This window comes from Staurois parvus, unplaced genomic scaffold (assembly GCF_062004578.1).
Source record: "Staurois parvus isolate SC_StPar_1 unplaced genomic scaffold, SC_StPar_1.0 ptg000321l, whole genome shotgun sequence".
NCBI classification, from domain to species: domain Eukaryota; kingdom Metazoa; phylum Chordata; class Amphibia; order Anura; family Ranidae; genus Staurois; species Staurois parvus.
In genome coordinates, this window is record NW_028318117.1 from 449,273 (window position 1) to 473,517 (window position 24,245).

The window sequence follows — 24,245 nt, forward strand, 5'->3', positions numbered from 1 at the left end:
ACCTGAGAGCAGGGTCCTCAAAAGACTTTGCTGATTCAAGATGGATGTAGCATAGCCAATCAGTACGCTGCCTCCAGGGACCAGGAAATCATGGACAAACCAGGCTTCCTCTCCAACTGCAGTACTACTCGGATCGAGTGCCACCTACAGTGTAGGAAGCGGACTATATCTGCCTACAAGCTGTAGTGATGGGGCAGTGTGATGCACATTTCAGCATATCACACTATTTACTTTTTTTTTTTTTTTATTTGAAGTGCACAAAAGGACTCTTCATTCATGTGTCCATACAGGAGGACATGTGTTGACATGCGGTGCCCTCCAAAGCATGTCTACATTTTTCCACGTTGCATTGTACTTCAAATCACACCAGGATTGTGGTGCAATAACCATTAATTTCTATGTGCCCTTGCAGTGACTGGTGATTGTTCAGTGTGAAAAAAAGCCAGTCGCAGCACATAGTGTGAATGAGTACCGCACTGACTATCAAAATAGTTTTTATGAAGGGAAAGTTGATTTTCTGACCATAAACTTTATCCACAGCCTTGTATAAGGACAGTACTCTCCCCCTATAAGAGAAGGTGCCTACTCTAGAATGGCAGGATCACCAGGCATTTGAACAAAAACTTCAGATTTAAACATTTAAAATAGCTTCTGAAATTACTTTAACAAGGTTTTTTATGAGATTGAATTTGCATTTACTAACCTACACCACCTTCCAGCAGAATGTGGCTGTCCCCAACATTCTCACAATGCAAAAAAAAAAAAGTGTATGTAAGACATATTTATTACATGAAATGCTCACAAACTGAGGTAACATTAACAGAAGCAACTCGTTATAAATGTCCCCAAATGATGCTTTGAGAAGCATTGTAATTCAATAGTAAATCTTCAGTAAGCAAGCACCGCAAACCACTATTGTTTGTTAGGGAGCTGTGAAAGGTGTGTACAACTGCAGGTAAATAGCACAGTGGCTTAGTGGATGGCACTTCTGCTTTGGAACGCTAGGGCCATTGGTTCAAATCTCAACCAAATATGTATATAGGTAGCGCCAAAGAGGCACTAACCTATAGAAAGCAGCCTCACAAGGAAACCAACTGCAGCACATTGTGCGGCTGCTTTCTATGGGTTAGTGCCTCTTTGGCATACCTATATAAAATTTTGGTTGGTACTGTGCATAGCCTTATGGAACCCCACCCCATTTGGTGAGTCGTTTTTTGTGAAGCTTTTTCTAAAAAGGGCCACCTTATTATTGATCACATAATCACTGTATGGGTTCAAATTAGATTTAGAACCCAAGACACACTAAAGTTTTTTTATTTTTTAGTTGCTTGGTTCAAATCTCAGCCATAACACTATCTGTATGGAGTTTGCATCTTCTCGCTGTGCTTGTGTGGATTTCCTCATATACTTCAAAGACATGCTGGTAGGTTAATTGGACCTAGAATATATGCATGTGAGATGGGGACTGTGTAAGTTCCTTGAGGGTAGGGACTGATGTTATGGTAAATTGTTGGTGGAGAGAGAGAGAGCGAGAGAGAGGAGTGTGTGTGTCAAGCAAGGTGGGCAGGGAGGGGGTGATGTGAAATTGCCAGGCAAATAATGTGGCTGGATTAAGGTTAGGAAGATGTAGGAAAGGGGGAGGAGCTGGATGTGGGCGTAGCCTAGCAAGTGGGTTAAAGGGACTTAAGGGTGCATAGTAAAGTAGGGGAGCTGAAGTGATATGCCCTCAGGGGAATGGCTGGAGGTTGGAAGGGTTAAATAGGGGATCCTGTTCAGCAGGAGGAGGAGGGATGGAGAGGAGCTGGATTGAAGGAGCTGGACCTCAAGGGAATGAGGTAAAGAGTTAAATAGGGGAACCACTTCAGTGGGGCTGGGGCTTGGCAGGGCAGGCAAGGGTGCAGGGGAAATGGAGGTGCAGTGAAAGTTGGGGGGATGGGGGGAAAGCATGTGTGAGGTGCCCACAGAGGGGGGAGATAGATGAGACTGAATTAGCAGTGAAGGGGGGGTGGGGGAATGAAGGCATCCCAACAAGTGGGAAGGTAGAGGTAGCAGGAAGGGTGAGAGTTGGGTGAAGTAGAAAAGGGGGGCAGAAAGTCAGGGTCAGTAAATTGAGGTTAACTACCATTGCCTACATCAGCATGCTGCTTTCCCACCCCCACTGATCACCCCCTTTCCCCACAACTGTCAGGGTCCCAGCTTACCCCTCCTATTTCCCAATCACCCCTCCAGTCCTGCCTCAGCTTGCACCCCCCCCCCCAAACTTCTCCTCATCTCCCCTCCAGTGTTCCCATTCATTGCATTGTTCCCCGTCCTCTGCCCAGCCCCTTCCAGAGTCCCCACCCTGTTTACCAATCACCCCCCCACTGGTCTTAACTCAGCCTCCATCCCACCACTGTGCCCTCCCCCTTCCCAAAAGTTACCCCACTGGTCCTGGGCTCAACTTTCATCCCACCAGTCCCCTCCTCTGCCCAGACCCTGCCAGTGCTGGAACCCGGTTTACTACTCACCCCCCTGGTCCTGGACTCACCATTGTGTCCCCCCCCCCTGTCCCCCTCCCTCAATAACCCCCCTGGTCCTGACTTGGCTTCCATTCATGCCACTACTGTGTCCTCCCCTTTCCCATCGGTCCTCCTCCTCTGCCCAGACCCTGCCACCAGTGTTGGCACCCTGTTTACCAATCACCCCCCTAGTCCTGGACTCACCACTGTGTCCTCCCCCAATCACCCCCTCTGGTCCTGACTCAGCTTCCCACCTGTCCCGATCCTCCTGTTTACCCAACTGGTCCTGGCTGAGGTTCCATCCCACCAGTCCTCCCCCCCCCCCCCCCTTGCCATGCACCCTTCTTCCACTTGAAGAAAGGCCTCTAATAACACAAAATATGATGTTTGGGGGGCTCTTCTGCGAAATTGGCCCCAAAAAATGTGGATTTGGACATGGCCAAGGAGGCAGGTGGCTAAGGTTAGACAGGCTGCCTCCAAAGTACATGCTAAGGCACCTGTATTTTGCACTTCATTGTGAGCAGCTCTGACGCTGGCTCAGGTGCTAAATTAAAAGGCTCTCAAGCATAAGATCATGAGTAAAGAGGACCTGTCGTGTTGCTCTTGTGATAGCAAAAAAAAAACTGTTTTTTTTAAAAATGCTAATGCATACGTGCGTTCCACATGCATGTGTACATGGCGATCACACCACACTTGTGAGGTATCGTCGCAAACGTCAGAGTGAATGCAATAATTCAAGCACCACACCTCTTATGTAGCTTTCAAATGGTAGCCTGTAAAGTGTCACCTTTGAATGACTGAAGACCCCTGCATTAAAGTGTATTTTTGCCTAAACTTTGGCATTTTGAAACTGGTTGTGCAAATATCTTGTGATGCAAACAACTGCAAAAAAAACCCTCTCGTTTTAAACAAGTAGGATGTTTGGGGACACTTAGTAATTTTGAGACCAAACAAATGGTGATTTTGACAGGTATGTAAGAAATGTCAGAATTGGCCTAAAAAAATACAAGATAAGGCCCCAGTAGATTACACCCCACAGCAAGCAGTTAGAACGGTGGCTCAGGGAATAAAGCACTGGGTTTGAAAGCATGAGATGCTTAGTTTGAATCCCCAGCAAGTTGGTTGGTACATCGTAGGAATTTATTGGCTTTCTGTTGTGCAGAGTGTCCGGCGATGGACATTTGCATTTTAAATCAGCTGTGCAAATATCATGTGCTGCACCTCTGACGGTGGCTCAGATGGACAACACAAATAGAAGCAGATTGATTACTTTGCAGAGCTGCAACAGATTTTGCATTCTCCAGTTTTACTAAATCAACCCCAATGTCTCCTAGATCCTCCAGAACCAGGGCCATGTAGTTAAGCGGAACATAATGCACAGGGCCCGATTATCTGATACTGTTATACACTAAAGAATGGTGAAACAGTGGGTGAGGTCAGGCAGTTATAATAGAAGCAACTGTCAGACTTGATGTTACAAAGTGAAATCAGGATGAAAGTATACACCTTTCATGACTACTTCTGCATGGTTATAATTTAAGGCTGAATTTTCAGATTTTTACATAAGGCCAACTGTGACAGGCTCTCTATAAAAAGGGTTTCTGGGTGGCATAACCCTTAAAGAAGTATAGTCAAAGCTATAAATCTTCTATGGATCACATGAGCGCAGTTTGTTCTGCATTTCTGTGATCCGTTTTTAGCCGATAGCGGGCTAAAGCCCATAGTTGGCTTGGTTGTTGTCACAGAGCTGGTCCAGGCTCTGAAAAGATCCCAACCATATGTTTGGGATCCACCCGGATGCCTGGATTAGCAGCTGGCTCAGCCTCTCAGTGATCCACCAACAGCCTGAGCCAGCTGCTCCCACCCCCTCCACAGCCAAGCACTCTCTTACAGTAAATGTATGATCGGCTGCCTTTTAGCATCCAATTTTAAATAATGGCATTGATCCAAGTCCAATAATGTTCAAATCCTTATTTAAGGAAAGTCTTCAGCTCAAGGAGGAAAAGTCCATAAATGGCTCCTAACACAACACGATGCCTATTCATCAGACTCATCCTCTTCAGAATCTTCAGCACTAATCTCCTTATCTTCCACTTTTTGAGGATCCTTCTGTGTTCCTAAATTAAAATTCACATAACATATTTCAGATTCAGGGGTCAAAGGAAGTAAAAGTAATTCATTTTCATTATTAAGATTTTAATACAAAAAAACAAAAATGCAGTTTACCATGATAAATACATAAATGTGCCTACTTCTCACCACCTCCATCTTGTCATCTTCAGGTTTATATTGTAAGGCAAGAGTAAAGGACAAAAAACATTTTTACCCACCAAAAAGATCACAACAGTACACATGTGAGTATTGGATAGTACTGAAATTGTACTTCCAGGTACCGGAAATGTGTCTATGTATTATGCTTGACTGTTCAATTACCTCAACATGGACAATAGACATGCAAAGGTGTATTCTACAGATTATTATTATACAGGATCTACATAGCGCTAACAGTTTGCGCAGCACTTTACAAAATGAAGGTAAACTTTACAGTTACAATACAATTTGGTACAAGAGGAAACAGAGGGCCCTGCTCGTTAGCGCTTACAATCTAGATCATGTTCATGTCCACACCTATCAATATAAAATATTCAATAGCCAAAGCTAATGGCCACTATTCAGTGCTCCTACTCCTTGACCTCTCTGCGGCCTTCAACACAGTCGACCACCCCCTCCTCCTCAAAAAACTACACTCCCTCGGCCTCAGAGATTCTTCTCTCTCCTGGCTCTCATCCTACCTGTCACAACGCTCCTTCAGCGTTACCTATAATGCTACCACCTCCCCCTCACTCCCACTCTCTGTTGGGGTCCCTCAAGGCTCTGTCCTCGGGCCCCTTCTCTTCTCCATCTATACCTCCTCCCTTGGCCAACTCATACACTCTCACGGCTTCAACTACGACCTCTATGCCGACGACACACAAATCTATCTCTCAACCCCCCACCTCACCCCCTTGGTCTCAGCCCGAATCACACACCTACTGAGCGACATATCAGACTGGATGTCGCTCCACTTCCTTAAATTGAACCTCTCCAAAACTGAGTTTCTTGTCTTCTCCCCAGCCCGGACACCACCCCCCATTGATTTCTCCGTCACATCCAACAACACTACCATCAAACCCGCCCTGCAGGCCAGAGTACTTGGTGTCATTCTGGACTCCAACCTATCCTTTCAACCCCAAGTCCAATCTTTAACAAACTCGTGCAGACTCCACCTCCACAACATCGCCAAAATCCGCACGTTCCTAACCCCAGAAACCACTAAACAGCTCATCCACTCCCTCATCATGTCACGACTCGATTACTGCAACTCCCTCCTCACTGGCCTGCCTCACCGCTGGCTATCCCCGCTTCAGTCGATCCTGAATACGGCTGCCAGACTCATTCACCTTTCCAACCGCTCTGTCTTCGCCACCCCCCTCTGCCAATCCCTCCACTGGCTTCCGATTGCGCAACGGATCAAATTCAAAATCCTAACGCTGACGTACAAAGCTGTCCACCATACTGCCCCGAACTACATCACTGACCTAATATCCAAATACCGCCCAGCACGCACACTCCGCTCCTCACAAGACCTCCTTCTCTCTAGTTCCCTGGTCTCCTCCTCCCATGCCCGCCTCCAGGACTTCTCCAGGGTGTCACCCATCCTCTGGAACTCCCTGCCCCAACCCATCAGATTATCACCTACTCTCCTCTCCTTTAGGCGCACCCTGAAAACCCATCTCTTCAGGGAAGCCTACCCCACCCCCTGCTAACTTGCCGACCTCCTCCACTCTTCCTACCACTCCATCCCCCACAGCTATCTCCTCCTGTGCCACCATCCCCTCCCTCCTAGATTGTAAGCTCGACAGAGCAGGGCCCTCGATCCCCTCATGTTTTGCATTGTATTGGTATTGTTCTGTCACATGTTCTGTCCCCCTTTGTAATGTACAGCGCTGAGCGAACTATTGGCGCTTTATAAATACTGTATAATAATAATAATAGAGAGATTTACATACCTTTCATTATAATGGTTCAATAATTTGTTTGTTGTGATTGTTGTTTCAATTACATACATGGAAATGAAAACAGATTTGGATATTTTTGATTGCAGAAAAATGATCAGGAAGGTTGGAAATTTTTGTATTTATTTGTGCTTGCAGAATGTGTGGTAGAATGATAACAGAATATTTTTTTCCAATTTCATCCTGTTATCAGGAAGCCAATAAAAAGGTGGGATGACCATCTAACAGGAAATTAATGTAATTTGGGCACATTTCTGCAGAAGCTGTGAAAACAACTGGTCCCTTAGTTATCTTGCAGTATCAAAGGGATGCTAAAGGCCTACCATGATAATGTGTGGGATCTCGTGGTGTGTTCAGGAAAAAAGGCAGGAGCACAATGTATGGGCATTAAAGCACTGTATGGTAAGGGATTCTTTTACAGGGGGGATTTACTAAAAGTGAAGAGTGCAAAATCTGGTGCAGCTCTGCATAGAAACCAATCAGCTTCCAGTCTAAATGAACAAGCTGAAGTTAGAAGCTGATGGGCTACCATGCACAGCTGCACCAGATTCTGAGTGCTCCAGTTTTAGTAAATCTCCCCCACAGTATCATACCAGTTTGTTGAGGCAATGACTGGCTGTATAGTGTGCTGGAGGCCAAAAAGCCAGGAGAAAGCCGGCATATTTTACATACCTGAATATTAAAGTGTATGTAAACATAACAATTACCTTCTCTTATTTGTGTTCTTTTTGTCTGTTAAATAAATCAATGAAAGTGAATGCCTGTTCGTCATGTGCAAAAAGAAATGCCTGTTGATCCTGCCAAAATCCAGCGAGCTGACAATTTCCTCAGCTCTCTGTAGTGCTATCCCAAGCAACGTCGCCCTGTCCAGTTCAACTCTGTGGATTACAGAACGCCCCATCCATATGTTATGGAGGCAAGGGGAGGGGTTCTGTAGTCCCAACACACTTTCTTTTCTAAGGTGACAACATAACTCCTTTATAGATGAAATATAGTGAGGGAGTGATGTCATCATACGACAGAAAGAGAATTACTGGAAGGATTACTAGGTAAAAATAAAGACAAAAAGGCCTAAAAGAAACAATTGCAGCCACTACATGTAAGAACTGGTAATATGCAATATATTACTTTTTTGTTTTTGCATTTATTAGCTGGCATATGGTAAATACCTATATTTTGAATAAATCTGCTGGTGGTTATTTTGGTATAGGAGCAGATAATAATCATCATTATTTATAGTAACAGAGTTTTTTCCTCATGCCATCTGCCATTTGAACAGCCAGGATTGCACTGCTCCCTCTAGCTTCATTTAGGTGTAGTAACATTTGAAAGGGTTACTAACACTTTTATTGGTCGTATTTTAACACATTTGTCAGCATTCAGATACATTTTAACTTGGATACTATTACAATGATATTTTTTCACTTATAAAATTTTTTAATATCCTGATATAATTTAACTGGAAGGATTGTATATAATTTGTATGGGGTCTTTTGTGTTTTTAACCCAGATCATTTCAGAATTCTCTTGAGAATGTGTGCTCAGGTTTCCATTTTTTTTGTTTATTAGAGGTTACTATGAGGCTGGTTTCTGTTGATAGGGGGAATCATGGTTTTAAGGGTATATTGGGAGATGTATTCTAATAGAGGAATGCTTGGTGATACCTTGTACACTAGGTTGTGAGAGTCAAACTTTGATATATCTATTGAAAATTAATAACAATAATTATTTGTACATATATACTAAAGGTGGTGCAGATATCTTTTATCAGGATCTCAGTTGGTGTGATTTATCACTTATAGTAAATCATGAATTAAATACTGTATCTATTACACTTAAAAATACAAACCATTCTTTTCTTGCTTTGCTTTCTTAGTCTTTTTCTTCTCTTTAAGTTTTTGTCTGTAAATCACATTAAAGGTCAAGTTATTATATATAGTACCACACATTATGTTATGTTTTTTACATGCAATGAAAAAACTATGCAGAAATAAACATGAACAATATATGATGAAATATTTCCTGCTAATGTAAGTAATATATGCTAGTAGGCCAACACAGAAAACCCATTAGCTGTGCGACTTTTGGGCTGTAGAAGTCATAGTAATTGGGTAATTTTTTTGTTCAACCTCATACAAGCAGGATTTGATAAGATACACATGCTTGAACTTAACCTGAATGCTCTTTTGAAGACCAAATATAACATGTCCCTTGCCATGAGATTGGTGAATAACCTTGCAGCAGAATACTAGGAATTCAGAGTTACTAGACAAGTTAACCAATACAGTACATACCAATGCTGCTAAACTTGAACTGGGCATCTACGCTTTAAAAAACTCTGGTCATAAAACGATTAAAACAGGAAAGACTTTCAAGGGCAAATAAAATAATACAACCTTATCCTATTTTTCCTCCTCTATTACACTCAATAATGGATGCCAAATTTCTACCTTTAAAGTTATTAAAGTGCCCCTGTGGCCAAACTATTAAAATATTTGCCTATTCCTAACAAGCAGTAAAATGGCTTTATAACAAGCCATCTCTGACCTCTCTTGCAGCTTGTACTGTGAAGTAATTAAATCTCAAAGATCACAACAAAGACTCTAAAGACAGATTTTTGGTTTCTAACAGCTAAACACCCACAATGGCTGGCACACTGCTAAGGTTCCGTAGGAATATAAAGTAATAGGAAAAATGCTTATATATTAGTGCCTGCATTGTAAACTTGGAAGAAAAATTTCTCCACAATACCTGAAGCTACAGAGGTGTATAAAGGCTTGTTTTAAAGCACTTTTACTGTTGGTTCATAATCTGTAAATCTTTTAGTTTGCTTAATATGAGCACAAGTTCAATTTGACTAATTTGTTAACAACAGAGGACAACAAATCCAGTTCATATTTTTATCTTTTACACTTTCAAATATAGACTGCAAAAATGACTGAATCTGACTGTTTAAATGTTGTTGCCAGCTTTTTTTTCCCCCCAAAGATGTTGCTAAGTTTAAACGTAATACGATACAATTGTCCTTTTGTATACATCAAAGAAATATATCACAGGTACAGTGGTAACAGAACATTCAGTTAAATATATTCACATATAAGAGATGAATGGAGAGAGAACATTATGGTCTCCCAAGAACCACACTGGGGTTTGGTTGTAAGAGGGGAACAGGACCAGAGGCCCCAGATCTTGTTGAAACTTATTACAGAGCTGCTAGCAGTGTAGGAGAATTGGTAAAGAGCGAGAACAGAATTGATTAATTTTTTCTACTCAAAAGTTGAAGAAAGAGGTAATTTCCAAATGGTACAGCACCTTTAACCACTTCAATACCGGGCACTTTTACCCCCTTCCTGTCCAGGCCAATTTTCAGGTTTCAGCGCTATCACACTTTGAATGACAATTGCAGTCATACAACACTATACCCAAACTAAAATTTTATCATTTTGTTCACACAGCTAGAGCTTTCTTTTACCACTGGGGTTTTTGTTTTTTGCTAAATTAACAAAAAAAGACAGAAAATTTTGAAAAAAAACCCACGTTTTTCTTTGCTTCTGTTATAAAAGTTTGCAAATAAATAATTGTTCTTCATAAATTTAGGCCAAGATGTATTCTGCTACATTTCATTGGTGAAAATAACCCAAATCAGTATTTATTATTTAGTCTGTAGGAAAGTTATAGAGTTCACAAACTATGGGATATATCTGAAAATTGATCAATCCTGAAATACTGACGGCCAATCTAATTTCTTGAGGCCCCAAAATGTCAGAACAGTACAGATATCCCCCAAATTACCCCTTTTTGCAAAGTAGACAGTTTGACATATTTCATAAGAGGCATGGTGAGTTTTTTGAAGTTGTAATTTTTTTGTCATAATTTTTCGGAAGATGAAGAAATTAAAAAAATGTTTTTCACAATTTTTCTTTTTTTTTTTCCTATGCTCATGCTGTCACCAGTGCAGTACAGCATGAGCATATAACTGATGTGGCGGTGATCAGGGACACTGACTAGTGACAGTACGAAAAAAAAATAAATTTTTTCTTCATTTTTTTTATTACATTTCTCTTTTTTTAAGATTTTATTTTTCATATTGCACATGACCAAAGTAGTATAATGTTACCATAGTAACATTGTACTACTTTAGGGAAGTGATCAGTATTTTTTTTTTTTTTACACACTATTTTGTTTGATTATAGCAAATCATTTCTTTGCTAAAAGCAAGCATTTAGCTGAATGAAATCGATTCATTCAGGCTTTTTTTTGTTGTGATTAGCTGTGATTGGCCACAGCTAATTTACATGACACAGGTGGTCTGTGATTAGCCCAGCCTGTGCATGTGATTGCTGTGACCATTCACATCTAGACACACTTGTATACAATGGATGGCATGAAAGGAAGCCATCCATTGTATACAACTGTCATGTGACCTGCTGTAATTGGTCACAGCAGGTCACATGGTACTGGCAACGGGGCCGGTACACAGATCTGTCATCGGCCGTGTCCAAGGTACACGACTGGTGACAGATCTCTCCACAGCGTGGCCCTGCGGGAACGCGCAAAGCAAGTTCCGGGAAGGACGCCATATGGCATCCTCCCGGAGGGACAAAGTGTTTGCCCGGCCACCATTTGGCCATAAGCCGGGCGGCAACTGGTTAATCATTTCTGGTGTGAGAGCTAATGGGAAGATACTCCATTAACGCCTCGGGGAATCTTAAATTAGGCAGACCTAAGACTGTTCTAATAAGTCCACACACCTTGGTTCCAAAATGTTGGTGTCAGTTTGTATCAGCATGCAAATAAGTCTGTGTACACAAATCCTGATACAAGCAATGCACACAGCCCTCTATTAGATAGGGCTCCATTCACACTAGTGCGATTTCAAATGTGACTTGTGTTGCACAGAATTGCAGGAAAATAAAAGTAAATTTTCAATGGTGCCCGTTGATATCAGTGCAACTGTGCACAACACGATTTTATAAAAGGTTCCTGTACTACTTTGGTGATATTCCAAATTTGATCAAATCAAATTTGGATCATAGCAGTGTAAACCTAGCTTAATGCAGTATGGGATCCTACGCCCAGAGGAATTAGCTTCTCATTAACAATGCAGAGATCAATTACCTTTTTAATCTGCGTTTTGCTGTTCTCTCCTCTGCCTTCATTTGGTTCTCCTTTAGTTTTATTTGAAATTCGTCATCCAGCGTTTGCTGTAATATGGTAATAGTCAGTTGTTTATATCTATACAGTATATTATATCATACAGCACATTTCTTTACTGAACTATACATTTATTTTTCCAAATTGTATAAAAGACAAGTTCACCTTTCGTAACAGGTTACATGTTACACCCATATTCAGGGTGTAACATGTTACACCCATATTCAGGGTGTAACATGTTACACCCATATTCAGGGTGTAACATGTTACACCCATATTCAGGGTGTAACATGTTACAATCAGGCCAGCCTCTGCTCCCCCCAATCTCTGCTTTTACAGCTAGTGGGGGATCTTCTGCCCCCCAGCTAGCTGTCAAATAAAAAAAAAACCAAACAAAAAAACACATGGTGTGCAGGGCTCCACCCACACAGCCGCGTCACTCATTCACAGTCATCTATGAATGAGAGACTACAAGTCCTGACAGCCTTACCGGCTGACAGCTTGTAGTCCTCAATGAACTAGTTCATTCATTCTTCCTGTCAGTATATCCACTTGCTCGTACATTCCATACAGGCAAGCAGATATACCGACAGACAATGCAGGAGACCTACATGGCACCAGTGATCTGCTGATTGCTGCTGCAATTGGCTACAGGCTCCTGTAGACAAAAATAATAAATACACATTTTTACCTACAAAAAAAAAAATGTGCATTTATTATTTTTTTTCTAAAAGGTGAACTTATCCTTATATTCAACAATATCTGAACAAAAAGTATAATGAACATCATGTAAGACAACAGGGCGAGGTTAAGCATACCACAGAAATCATTTGAACTTCATCTGAAAATAAAGCTGCTGACCCAGAGCAGCTCACGTTTTTCCCTTCTGTGAACACACTGCCGTATTCATGGGAATACAGGGTGTCTGATTAGGATAACTGATCCAGTAGTGCCAAGTGTGTCTATAGGCTTTGGATTTCTTTTTTGTATCACAACTGTGCTACATAGCCTGTGCAGACAGCAAAGCTGTGGGAGGGACCAGCAGGCTTTGCTGCTCAGCCTCAGCAGGCTGTATGTAGAAAACTACAGGAGGGGGCGGAGACAAGACCAATCAGCTTGCACAAAGAGAGAGAGCAGCTGTGACCTGTCTTTATTACAGGAAGCTCCTGTACAGAGCCAACGTTTTACACTAGATTACTGCACAGATCTGGAAGAAATACACAAAGTATGCCAAGATTCGAGCAAGATTACACATGGCTCTTGTATTTAGACAATATTTACTTGCCAGAGTTAAGCTTTAAATCCATCCTCAGTAAAGGCGCTCTTTACCCTACATCCCCTCTCCATCCCAGCAACGTGTGTGTGTATATGCAGGGGTGTGGAAATTTTTGAAAAAAACAATTAGTCCAAACTAAATCGGGGTCTCAATGTACTTGACCCTCATGACAATCAAAGTCATATTCAAATTTGAGGTGCTTTTAGGAATGTCTAGGGCTTTTATAAACAAAAGGGGATTTATAACGACTTAAACTTTTAATGTTTTTAACATTGCACTGTTTATCTCCACCTCACCGCACCCGGGGACTCGCAGGGAGGGGAGAGACCTTGCAATGTGATGAGCACCGATCGTGTGCTTGTTAGGAAATAGTAGTGTCGGGTTCTCTTAAAACTCAGCAGAAGCAAGTGGGGGGAGGGGCACAGCGGTGTGTGCTAGGAACTCCCACACCCGCCGAGTAAATGGCACTAACCTGACACCCCCCCCCCCCCGCTTACCTGCACCACCGAGAAGCCTGGTGTGGGAGAGTACTGTGCGGCCGGCAGACTGGGGAGCAGAGCGGAACGGTGAGACATAGAGCGGCTGAGAACTGGGAGGCGACCGCCCATTACTAAGAGAAGAAGGACCTGGCAGCGAGGCGGATGATTGGGAGGACCCAGGTGATCGGCCAGGTGACCGAGCGGGAAGCCTGGGAACCTGAGAGCTGGAGAGAGAAGGTTGGAGCTTCCCTGCCACATCCATTACAGGCCATCAGCTTATCCTCCTGTGTAGTGTGACGGGCCACACACAGAAAGGCAGAGTGTATAGAGGTGACGGCAGTGGTGTGCAGCACAGGAGGCGGTGGCCGCAAGACATGAGGATTTGATCTGAGGAGGAGACTGCTGGACCTGGGAGCCCCCCAAAGCACGATCCAGCAAGACCCAGGAAGAAAACAACAACCGATGACCAGCCAGAGTAAACAGCAATCAGGAACGGGTGAGTGGCCGAGGGAGGCGGTAAATCTAGAGAGCCCCAGAGGTGGAAGAGACAGTGTACCCAGGACTCTACATGAAAAGCAATTCTGCATTTAGGAGGGGGAGCGAAAATTTCACAGTCGAATTTAAATACAAGTACGATAAAAAAGTCTCTACACGAGAAAAGTCTAGAGGAACTACCTTTAGAAAGCCATGGAGAGGAAATCTGTAGTGGAGGCCAAGGGAGACTGTCTTTTTAGGTATCGGACAGAAATCAGCTGAAAGAAAATTTCAAAGTCTGAAAGCGAAAGGGGAAAAAGAAATACGGAGGAGCAGGAAGCAAAGCCACAAATGCCCACAAAAGCAGAAATCGCCGATATGTTTGCAAAACTAGAAAATTCCATAAAAAGCGAAATGGCGGTCTTACACCGCGAAATGGAACAAGTTCTGTCATGGGTAGAAGAAACGAAAGGGAAAGTGGAGAATCAAAAACAAGTAATTAATAAATTAGAAGAACAAATTGAGGAAATGAAAGGGGAGCAGAGACTGTTATCCTATAAATTATGAGATCAGGAAAACAGAGATAGAAGGAACAACTTAAGGATCAGAGGTTTACCAGAAGTGTCTCAAGGAGAAGATCTAAAGGGACATTATGAGAAGATTGTTTAATCCAATAATAGGAAGTAGAGAGACAGAAAAACTGAAAATAGAAAGAGTGCATAGGATAAGAAGATCCAAGAAAGTTACATCATATAGCCCTAGGGACATGATAGCAGGGTTCCATTATTATGAAGACAGAGAAATCATTTGGAAAAAGCTACGCGAGATGCCAGACGAAAAATATGGAGAGACGAAATTGCAAATTTTTGCAGACGGATGTAAGGAGGGTTGAACACCTACAGAAGACACTAGTCAGAAGATCTCTGAAACCATTGCTAGATTAGATGAGGGAGAAAAATATCCGTTATAATTGGGGATCCCCAGCTTGTCTGATCGGGTGGAAGGATGGGAAAACGGCGAGACTGAGATTCCTAGATCTAAATTACTTTTGTGAAAAATTAGAATTGCAGATGTTAGACATTAATGGGTGGTCTGTAGGGGGGGAAAAGAATAAAAGATTAGATGTGGAGAAATGGCAAAGAGTCTCTAGAAAAAGATAGGTGTGGGGGGAGGTGGGAGAGAACCCCTTTTCTTTTTTTTTTTTCCCTCTCTCTCCCTCACCTCATCCCCGCCGCCTTGCTCTTGGTTCCTCCCATCCGTCTGGTAATGCTTAAGGGATAAAATCTCTCTCTTTTGAGGATGGGTCAAAGGGGGTCCTCAGGCTGAGGTACACGTGTCTTAGACAGGCTTGAAGAATTATATTAAAGATTGAGTGGGTGGGGGAACGTCAGGGGTCATCAAAAGAGGGGACACCATGGCGGGTAGTAGGGAGGCCAAGCATGCTACCAAATTCTAGACCAAAATTGAGAGATCGGGGGTCTGAGTGGGCGTGCATGCTTAGAGAGTCTTACCCAGAGGAAGGAATCAACTGTGAAGGTGGGTCGTAGTTGATTCAAGGACTAAAAAGAGGTTGAAGGGGATTTCGGGGGGAGGAAGGGGAGCGGGGAAAAAAAAGGGAAGGTTCCAAAATTCTGTTTACATTCACCCCTACAAAGGATATAAAGAGGAAAACAGTTACACAGGAGGAAGGAATATGGTTAACTTTATGACTTATAACGTAAAAGGATTAAATACTCCAACAAAAGACGTAAGGTTTTAAGAGAAATACATAAACGATCTATTGAAGTGGTGCTTCTTCAAGAGACACATATCTCAGGATTCAAACATTAAGCTATAATCTAGATTCTTACTAACTTGGTACTATGCGGACTCTCCAATAAGACGGGTAAAGGGAGTGGCAAAGGGGTTTGGGAAAAATATAAAATTCACTTTGGATGAAAAGCTGGTAGATTCAGAAGGTCGATACTTATCTTAAAGTGGAAACTTGCAGGGAAGAAAGTGTACATTAGTAAATATTTATTGCTCTAATAAAAACCCAGTTATATATTTGGATGAAATATTAGCAAAACATAAAGGCTTTAAAAGGGGTAGTATGATTGTGGCAGGTGATTTTCATTTCTGCATGGACCCAGAGATGGATGCCTCATCGTGCACACGGAGAGAGGGAGATAGGAGCTTAAAGAATATTTTAAAAAAAGTTATATCAATGCCAGCTGATGGATGTAAGGAGGGTTGAACACCTAAAGGAAAGGAACTATACCTTCTTCTCTGCGGTGCATAAGGGGTATTTAAGATCGGATTATAGGCTGATTGAACATAGACTCCTGGAGTCCTTGGTGAAAACTAATATAGAAGTAACATGCCTCTGTCACAATGAGACTACAGTTTGGAAGGGAAGAGAATAAAATAAATATGTGGCGACTAAATGAGTCCATTTTACAAAAACCGGAAGTGGAAACAAGAGTAAAGCAGGAAATAGATCAATACTTTTGAGTTAAATGAGTCCGTGGAGGTTTCTATCACCACGGTTTGGGAAGCGCATAAAGCCTATATCAGGGGGATATTGATTGCGATAGGGGCAGAGATAAATTAGGGGAAAAAGAATTAGGACATTAATGGAAGAGCTATACCAGCTGGAACAATTACATAAAAAGAAATTAACTATAGACGTACAACAAGAGATAATAATAAAAAGAAAAGAGTTAAAGATTTTATGGAACAAGAAACAAGGAAGATTTTTAATGGGGTTTCGAAGGAAAGATGTCGGTGGGGGAATAAGCCAGGAAAATACTTAATGAAGAAGTTGAAAGAAAAGAAATCAAGGAACTTTATAGATGAAATAAAAAATGAAAAAGGTGAAATGGTCTATTCAAGCACTGATATCGCTAAAACATTCCAGAGATACTATAGTGGCCTATATGGAGCAGAAGGTAAGAACCAGAAGGAATCAGAAGATGAGAGGAAGGAGAAAAGGCAGATTTACCTAAGCAAGGCCAATCTACCTAGATTGGGCAAAACCAGATTAACAGCCTTAGATAGCTCAATATCAAAAGAAGATGTCAACTTAGCATTAAAGGGTACAGCAGTAGAAAAGAGTCCTGGACCCAATGGATGGATGGATTTACCATGGGATATTATAAAAAAATTTAAAGAATTTCTAGTCTCTAAACTGTGTAAATACACGAACGCACTGGGAGAGGAGACAAAGATGAGAGAGGAATCGCTACAGGCATACATCACAGTAATACCCAAGTAAGTGAAAGATTGGTCTCAGTGTACCAGTCATAGACCTATATCTTTGTTGAATACAGATACAAAACTGTATGCAAAGGTACTAGCTAACAGGTTGATAGAGTTGATGTCTGACTGGATACACTTAGACCAAGTGGCATTTATCACGGGCAGAGAGGGAAAGGATAATGGTTTAAAGAACATTGCTTATCCTGCAAAAGAATGAAAGAGGGGAGGTACCAGGAATTATCCTGTCAGTTGATGCTGAGAAGGCCTTTCATAGAGTAGATTGGGGATCTATGATTGAAACGCTGAGAATGTTAGGAATTGGGCCTAGAATGATGCAGTGGATAAAAGAGTTATATAGGAGCCACTCAGTGAAGGTAAACTGTTCACTATCAAATTTCTTTGGGATGTATAAGGGAACCAGACAGGGATGCCCCCTGTCCCCGCTGTTGTTCGTTATTACCTTGGAACAGCTATTAGCAACTGTTAGAAATAGTGTAGATGTCAGGGGAATGTGGACAGGGGACATTGAACATAAAGTGGCAGCATATACAGATGATATGCTGTTCTATATTGCAAACCCCAGATTAACACTACTGAATTTAATGAGAAAATTTAAAGAATATGGAGCGCTATCTAAATTTAAAAATGAATCCCTTGAAAAGTGAGATCTTAAAAATAACTATTTCAAGGTCTGAGAAACAAATCTTACAAAAAGAATTCCCCTCTAAATGGAAAGAAAAAGAATTGAAATATTTGGGAATAAAATTAACATTGCCTATAAAAAATTTATATCAGGCATATTATATCCCATTAATGAGATAAAGGATGAACTGAGGAAAACCTCAACGGGAAAGCTGTCTTGGATAGGTCGGATAAATTAAGATGATCATAGTACCAAAAGTTTCATATAAATTTAACATGCTTCCGATACCTTTTCCGGGGTTTTTTTAGGTTTCTTAAAAAAATGACACATAGATACAGTTGTGCTCAAAAGTTTACATACCCTGGCAGAAATTGTGAAATTTTGGCATGGATATTGAAAATATGACTGATCATGCCAAAAAATTCTCTTTTATTGAAGGATGATGACCATATGAAGCCATTTATTATCAAATAGTTGTTTGGCTCCTTTTTAAATCATAATGATAACAGAAATCACCCAAATGGCCCGGATCAAAAGTTTACATACCCTGGAATGTTTGGCCTTGGTACAGACACACAAGGTGACACACATGGGCTAAAATGCCAATTAGAGGTTAATGTTCCACATCTGTGGCTTTTTAAATTGCAATTAGTGTCAGTGTATCAATAGTCAATGAGTTTATTAGCTCTTACATGGAAGCACTGACTAGGCTAGATACTGAGCCATGGGGATCAGAAAAGAACTGTCAAAAGTCCTGCGTAACAAGGTAATGGAACTTTATAAGGATGGAAAAGGACATATAAAGAAGTCCAAAGCCTTGAATATGCCAATCAGTACTGTTAAATCACCTATTAAGAAGTGGAAAGTTTGTTCAAGTGTCATCATATTCCTTCAAAATAACCACACTGTCTTTTTCCAGAGCAGCCTGTATTTTTCTTGTGGTTACCTATGGGTTTCCCTTTGTATCCAAAACAATTCTTCTGTCAGTTGCGGCTGCAATCTTTCTTGGTCTACCTGACTTTGGCTTGGTATCAAGAGATCCCCAAACTTTCCACTTCTTAATAGGCGATTTAACAGTACTGATTGGAATATTCAAGGCTTTGGACATCTGTTTATGTCTTTTTCCATCTAAATAAAGTTCTATTACCTTGTTACGCAGGACTTTTGACAGTTCTTTTCTGATCCCCATGGCTCAGTATCTAGCCATTTGCAAAAAATTACAAAGGTACACCCAAGCACATAACACCCCCCCCCCCCAAACAAAATTTGAGCCCCACATGTACGCACAAACGTAAACTCACACGTCAGGGCACCTATGCATGTAAAACGTCAGTTGCGATACACATGATACATATCGCCATGCACGCCTGAATGAGAGCAATAATCTTGGCACCAGACCTCCTCCATATGGCTAAACTGATTACCTATTTAGGGGCTTTAACATAATCACCTATAAAAAAAAATATGGGTTCTAAACTTTTCATATGTAAGGTCTGACATGTTGGGTATCTATTTACTCAGTGAAATCTCATCTTTTGTTTTTTAACAAAAAATTGGGTAATTTATGTGTGTTTTTTACAGAAAGTGTGCATTTCCTAAACCCTTGCACAATATTGTGAGACATTAAAAAATTGGAACTACCACTATTTTATTCTCTAGGGTGTCTTCTTTCAGAAAATATCTAATGTTTTCTGAGGTTTAGAGTTCAAAAAATCCAAAAACGGCTCTGTCAGCGAAAGGGCTAAAGGAGAAGTTCACCTTAGGGAACATGTTAAATTTTCCACCTGTTTTTGGGATGGAACATGTAACATGTTCCCTCTCCTGCAGCAGCTCGGCTATCCGAGCCCTCTGTGTGAAAGCAGTATGGGGAGAAGTTCCCCATACCAGCTGTCACTGTGCGGGGCTCCACACACATGGCTGCATCATCCATCATCTGTGAATTATTCAGCTACAAGTACCGACCTCCTTTTCGGATGTTGGCTTGTAGTTCTCAATGAACTACCATGGCTCTCTGGTAGTTGATTCATTCTTCTTGTCAGTGTGAAACTGCCTGCTAGTAAAATGTATGATGTACGAGCAGACAGATTACACTGGCGGTCTGCAGGAGTCCTGCATTGGACCAGTGATCTGCTGATCGCTGGTGCAATGCTTTCTAGGCTCCTAGAGAAAAAAAAAAAGAAATGCACATTTTTTTACCTGCGACTGGCGCCTCGTTTACTCACTTCAACTCTTCTGGGAAGGCTGTCCACAAGGTTTAGGAGTGTATCTATTGGAATGTTTGACCATTCATAGAGAAGCACATTTGTGAGGTCAGGCACTGATGTCCGACGAGAAGGCCTGGCTCGCAGTCTCTGCTCTAATTCATCCCAAAGGTGTTCTAACGGGTTGAGGTCAGGATTCTGTGCAGGCCAGTCAAGTTCCCCCACCCCAAACTCGCTCATTCATGTCTTTATGGACCTTGCTTTGTGCACTGGTGTGCAGTCATGTTGGAACAGGAAGGGGTCATCCCCAAACTGTTGCCAGAAAGTTGGGAGCATGAAAGTGTCCTAAATGTCTTGGTATGCCAATTCCTTAAGAGTTCCCTTCACTGAAAAAAAGAGGCCAAGCCCAACTCCCGAAATACAACCCCACACCATAATCCCCCCTCCAGCAAACTTTACACTTGGCACAATGCAATCAGCCAAGTACCGTTCTACTGGCAACCCCCAAACCCAGACACGTCCATCTGATTGCCTGAGAAGCAGGATTCGTCACTCCAAAGAACGCGTCTATACTGCTCTAGAGTCCAGTGGTGGCCTGCTTTACACCACTGCATCCGACGTTTTGCATTGAACTTGGGGATATGAGGCTTGGATGGAGCTGCTCGGCTATGAAAACCCATTCCATGAAGCACTCTATGCACTGTTGTTGTGCTAGCCTGAAGGCCACACTAAGTTTGGAGGTTGCACTGTGTGCTTCAGCATGCGCTGACCCCGCTCTGTCATTTTACGTGGCCTACCACTTCGTGGCTGAATTACTGTTGTTCCCAGCCGCTTCCACTTCGTTATAATACCACTAACAGCTGACTGTGGAATATTTAGCTACCCCAGTACCACGCTTCAATTCACTGAGCTCCTGAGAGCGACCCATTCTTTCACAAATGTTTGTAGAAGCAGTCTGCATGCCTAGGTTGATTTTATACACCTGTGGCAATGGCGGCAATTGGAACACCTGAATCCAATGATTTGGAGGGGTGTCCCAATACTTTTAACAATATAGCCCAAATTTTTTTAAGGTATGCCTTGAATTTTATTGAACCTTAAGGTACTATCACCCTTTTCCTGCTAAAATGAAGAAAAGGGGAGAATGGGCAATAACTAGGTCACTTATTTGTTTAAAAAGGAAAGATAAATTACCTTATCAGACAAGGTATCCATGAATTCTTGTCTTTGATACTCTCTGCGACGGAGATGGCGATACACATGAAACTCTCCACTTCCAGCACCAGCACTGGAACCTAGAAAAGTAAATGAGCAAGGATCTCTTTTTTGTAATCCAAGGATTTCAATGTACTTTATAGATGCAACACTTGAAGCTTATGTAAAGTGGAACTAAAAGACAAAAATAGCTAAGAGGTACAGTTTATTTGGTAGAAGAGACTTTGCATATTATCCCTTTTCTCACAGCAATTTTTATTTGTATATGTACACTTCCTGCAATGCACACACTCAGTTCGCTCCCGGCATCCTTAAACGACTCTATATGTTTTTGATTGTAACATGACAAAATGTGGAAAATTTCAAGGGGTATGAATACTTTTTCAAGGCACTGTATATATAGCTCCCTGATAGTTTCTCCCACCAGCATAATTTGCCTGCAATGTATTGAGAAGCACACAGACCCAGTAATAATGTTACTGACCTGTTGCCAATTAACCTAATTTAGTTTAAAAATTGTGTTCCAGTTCCTCCTTGTTAGTACCACTTACTTTGCCAGCTTTTTGTTGCCCTATCTCAACTATTTTTGAAATGTGTTGCTGTCATCAATTTCAAAATTACCCTATTTTTTCATAGAATAGCGCATTTTCTCAGTTTAAACATTTGATATGTTTTCTATTATGAATACAATATGAGTTTTGAGATTTTCACACCATTGCATTCTGTTGTTTGTACATTTAACACAGTGTCCCAACTTTTTTTTGGAATTGGTGTTGTAAATACATAGGAAAGTATATCATATTTACTTGTTTTAATCTTTTTTTTTTTTTAACCATTTCTTCAGTGACTGTTTCCAGGCCCAGGCAAATTATGTCATACATCCCAGGGGGTCTTCAGGAGGGGAAGAGGGGTCTTCTTAGCTAAGCACACCCTATCTTCGTACCTGAGGTAAGGGCAGGTGGATTCCAGGAAGTAAAAGCTACATGAATCATCTGCCTTACTCAAGCCAGAATAGCTTGGCGTGTTTTCTCAAAGTGATTTCTCAGCAAAATAAAGCATAGAAACATGGATGGATGGGTGAGTTTGCTTTGAATATTAAAAATGAATTAAATAGCATTTTTGTTTATGGTGCTCAGATGCAGTGTAGTTCCGCTTTAACTTAGTGATGTAACATTGTTCAGTTAGAAATAAAAAATAAGATGGATAATAAAGTTTACCCATGACATCTCTGACAAATTCTGGTGGAGCTCTTGGGTTCCATTCTTTTGGTCTTTCAGGTATTGGGGCAGGTTTGTCCTGTAACACAGAGGATAGTAATTCAAAATTAGGTGCAAGGGTTTTTATACAATACTCTGTTGTTACATATGATGCTGCTACGCTATAGCTGTAAATGACAGTTCTCCAGTTGTCTCTGATTTCCAGGTACACTCCAAGGCTTTGTAAACAAATATATGTCATAGGACCGTTGTGTAAACTAAGAAGCTTAACAAAAAATACTTATTGGTGTTATATGCAGACCTTATCCTGATATTATACATGAAAAAAAATTTTCAGCAATATTTTTGAAGCTGATCTACTGTAACAAAAATTTTTTTTAAACATATTTCTCAATAGACACACGTGGTATAAATCCACTTGGCCTAGGTTCACAATTTCACTTCTGAAAAACAGTCGGCAGTGGATTTCTGTTCAGTGTGAGGCTAAGCAGTTGCTGTCAGACATTTAGGTGGTGATCTTATGTGACGGGAGTGACTTTTGGGGGTGGGGGGACCTCTGTATCATCTCCCCAAATCATTATGTTTAACCCACCCTGTGCCCGTTTAAGGGGTACAGGGTGTGTATGTGAATGTCTGAGTCTTGTGTATAGTGTGTGTTCCTTTGTCTAGGCCACATGGCTGTCCATTGTCTGTTTGCCATGTGCTACCCCCCATTGTGCTGTGTCTTCCTGTCCAGCCAACTATTATGGGATGTACTGTTTGTGTATTGGTGTGGGCATTGGTCAATGTCCTTTGCCATGTGCTTCATCCCATTGTTCTGTGTCTTGGTGGGATGGGGAGGGGTGATGATGTATTTCCTTTTCTTGGTTGTGTTTCCCCGCCCTCTGTATATATCCTGTGTTTTGTGTTAAAATAAAAAGAGTTGGCTTCCTGTTTTAAGAAGAGTCGGGTGCTGTCTATTTTCCTGAGGGATTTCAAGGGTGTGGTCCGTGGATGGTGTTCGGACAGGGGAAGCTGTGGTATAACGGAAAAACTCAGTGCGGTCTGGGTTCCGGTTCCGTTACATTGGTGGCAAGCGGTGGGATTGTGCTTCCAACCTGTAAACACATCCAAACCACCACCGGGATCCAAGAGCAGGAGAGGAGAGACAGATACCACTCGCAGCTATGGAAACTGAGGTCTTATGGCGGATGCAGCAAGTGCTGGCTTATTTAGATGACCCGGTTTCTACATGGGAAGAGCGTGGATGGAGAAATAAGTCTGTCCAACAGCTGGATGAGGGTGTGGAAGATGGAGCAGTCGGTGCATCCCTCCAATTACAGATCCCAGGATGTATGGATTTTGTCACTGGAGGATGTTATGGGTGATGAATCACCTGCAGTCTGGGACATCCAAACCACCACCAGGATCCAAGGTTCAGATAGCAGGAGAGGAGAGATACCACCTGCAGCTATGGAAACAGAGGTCTTATGGCGGATGCAGCAAGTGCTGGCTTACCTAGACGATCCTGTTTCTACATGGGATGAGCTTGGATGGAGGGACGCGTCTGTCCAACAACTGGATGAGGGTATGGAAGATGGAGAAGTCGGCTCATCCCTCCAATTACAGATTCCAGAATGCATGGATATAATTGATTTTTCAATGGAGGATGTTGTGGGTGATGAGTCACCTGCCAAAGTGCTGGCACTGGACCCAAGGGCCACCAGCCCGTGCCCTGGACATTTAGCCATTCCAGAGACTGGGGATTATACTAACTTTTTTACTGATGAGGAACCAGCCGGGGAGCCGCCAGC

At 41.9% G+C, this 24,245-nt stretch overlaps 1 protein-coding gene across 2 annotated transcripts in view; it reads right to left on the bottom strand.

Annotated features, from left to right (window-relative positions):
* Positions 1-766: 766 nt before the first annotated feature.
* Positions 767-24,245, bottom strand: part of PRKRIP1 (PRKR interacting protein 1) — a 29,484-nt gene continuing 6,005 nt past the window's right edge. The window contains exons 2-7 of one of the 2 annotated variants that reach the window (XR_016313629.1): positions 22,453-22,531; positions 21,215-21,315; positions 11,672-11,757; positions 8,403-8,455; positions 1,147-4,615; positions 767-1,064 (exon numbers count right to left, since the gene is read on the bottom strand). Coding sequence is in view for 1 of the 2 variants with exons in the window: in XM_089683743.1 (XP_089539869.1) it covers positions 4,536-4,615; positions 8,403-8,455; positions 11,672-11,757; positions 21,215-21,315; positions 22,453-22,531 (399 nt within the window). In the remaining variant the exon portion in view is untranslated. Of the gene's footprint in view, positions 4,616-8,402; positions 8,456-11,671; positions 11,758-21,214; positions 21,316-22,452; positions 22,532-24,245 lie in introns of both variants that reach the window. The other variant, XM_089683743.1, reaches the window with a different exon arrangement.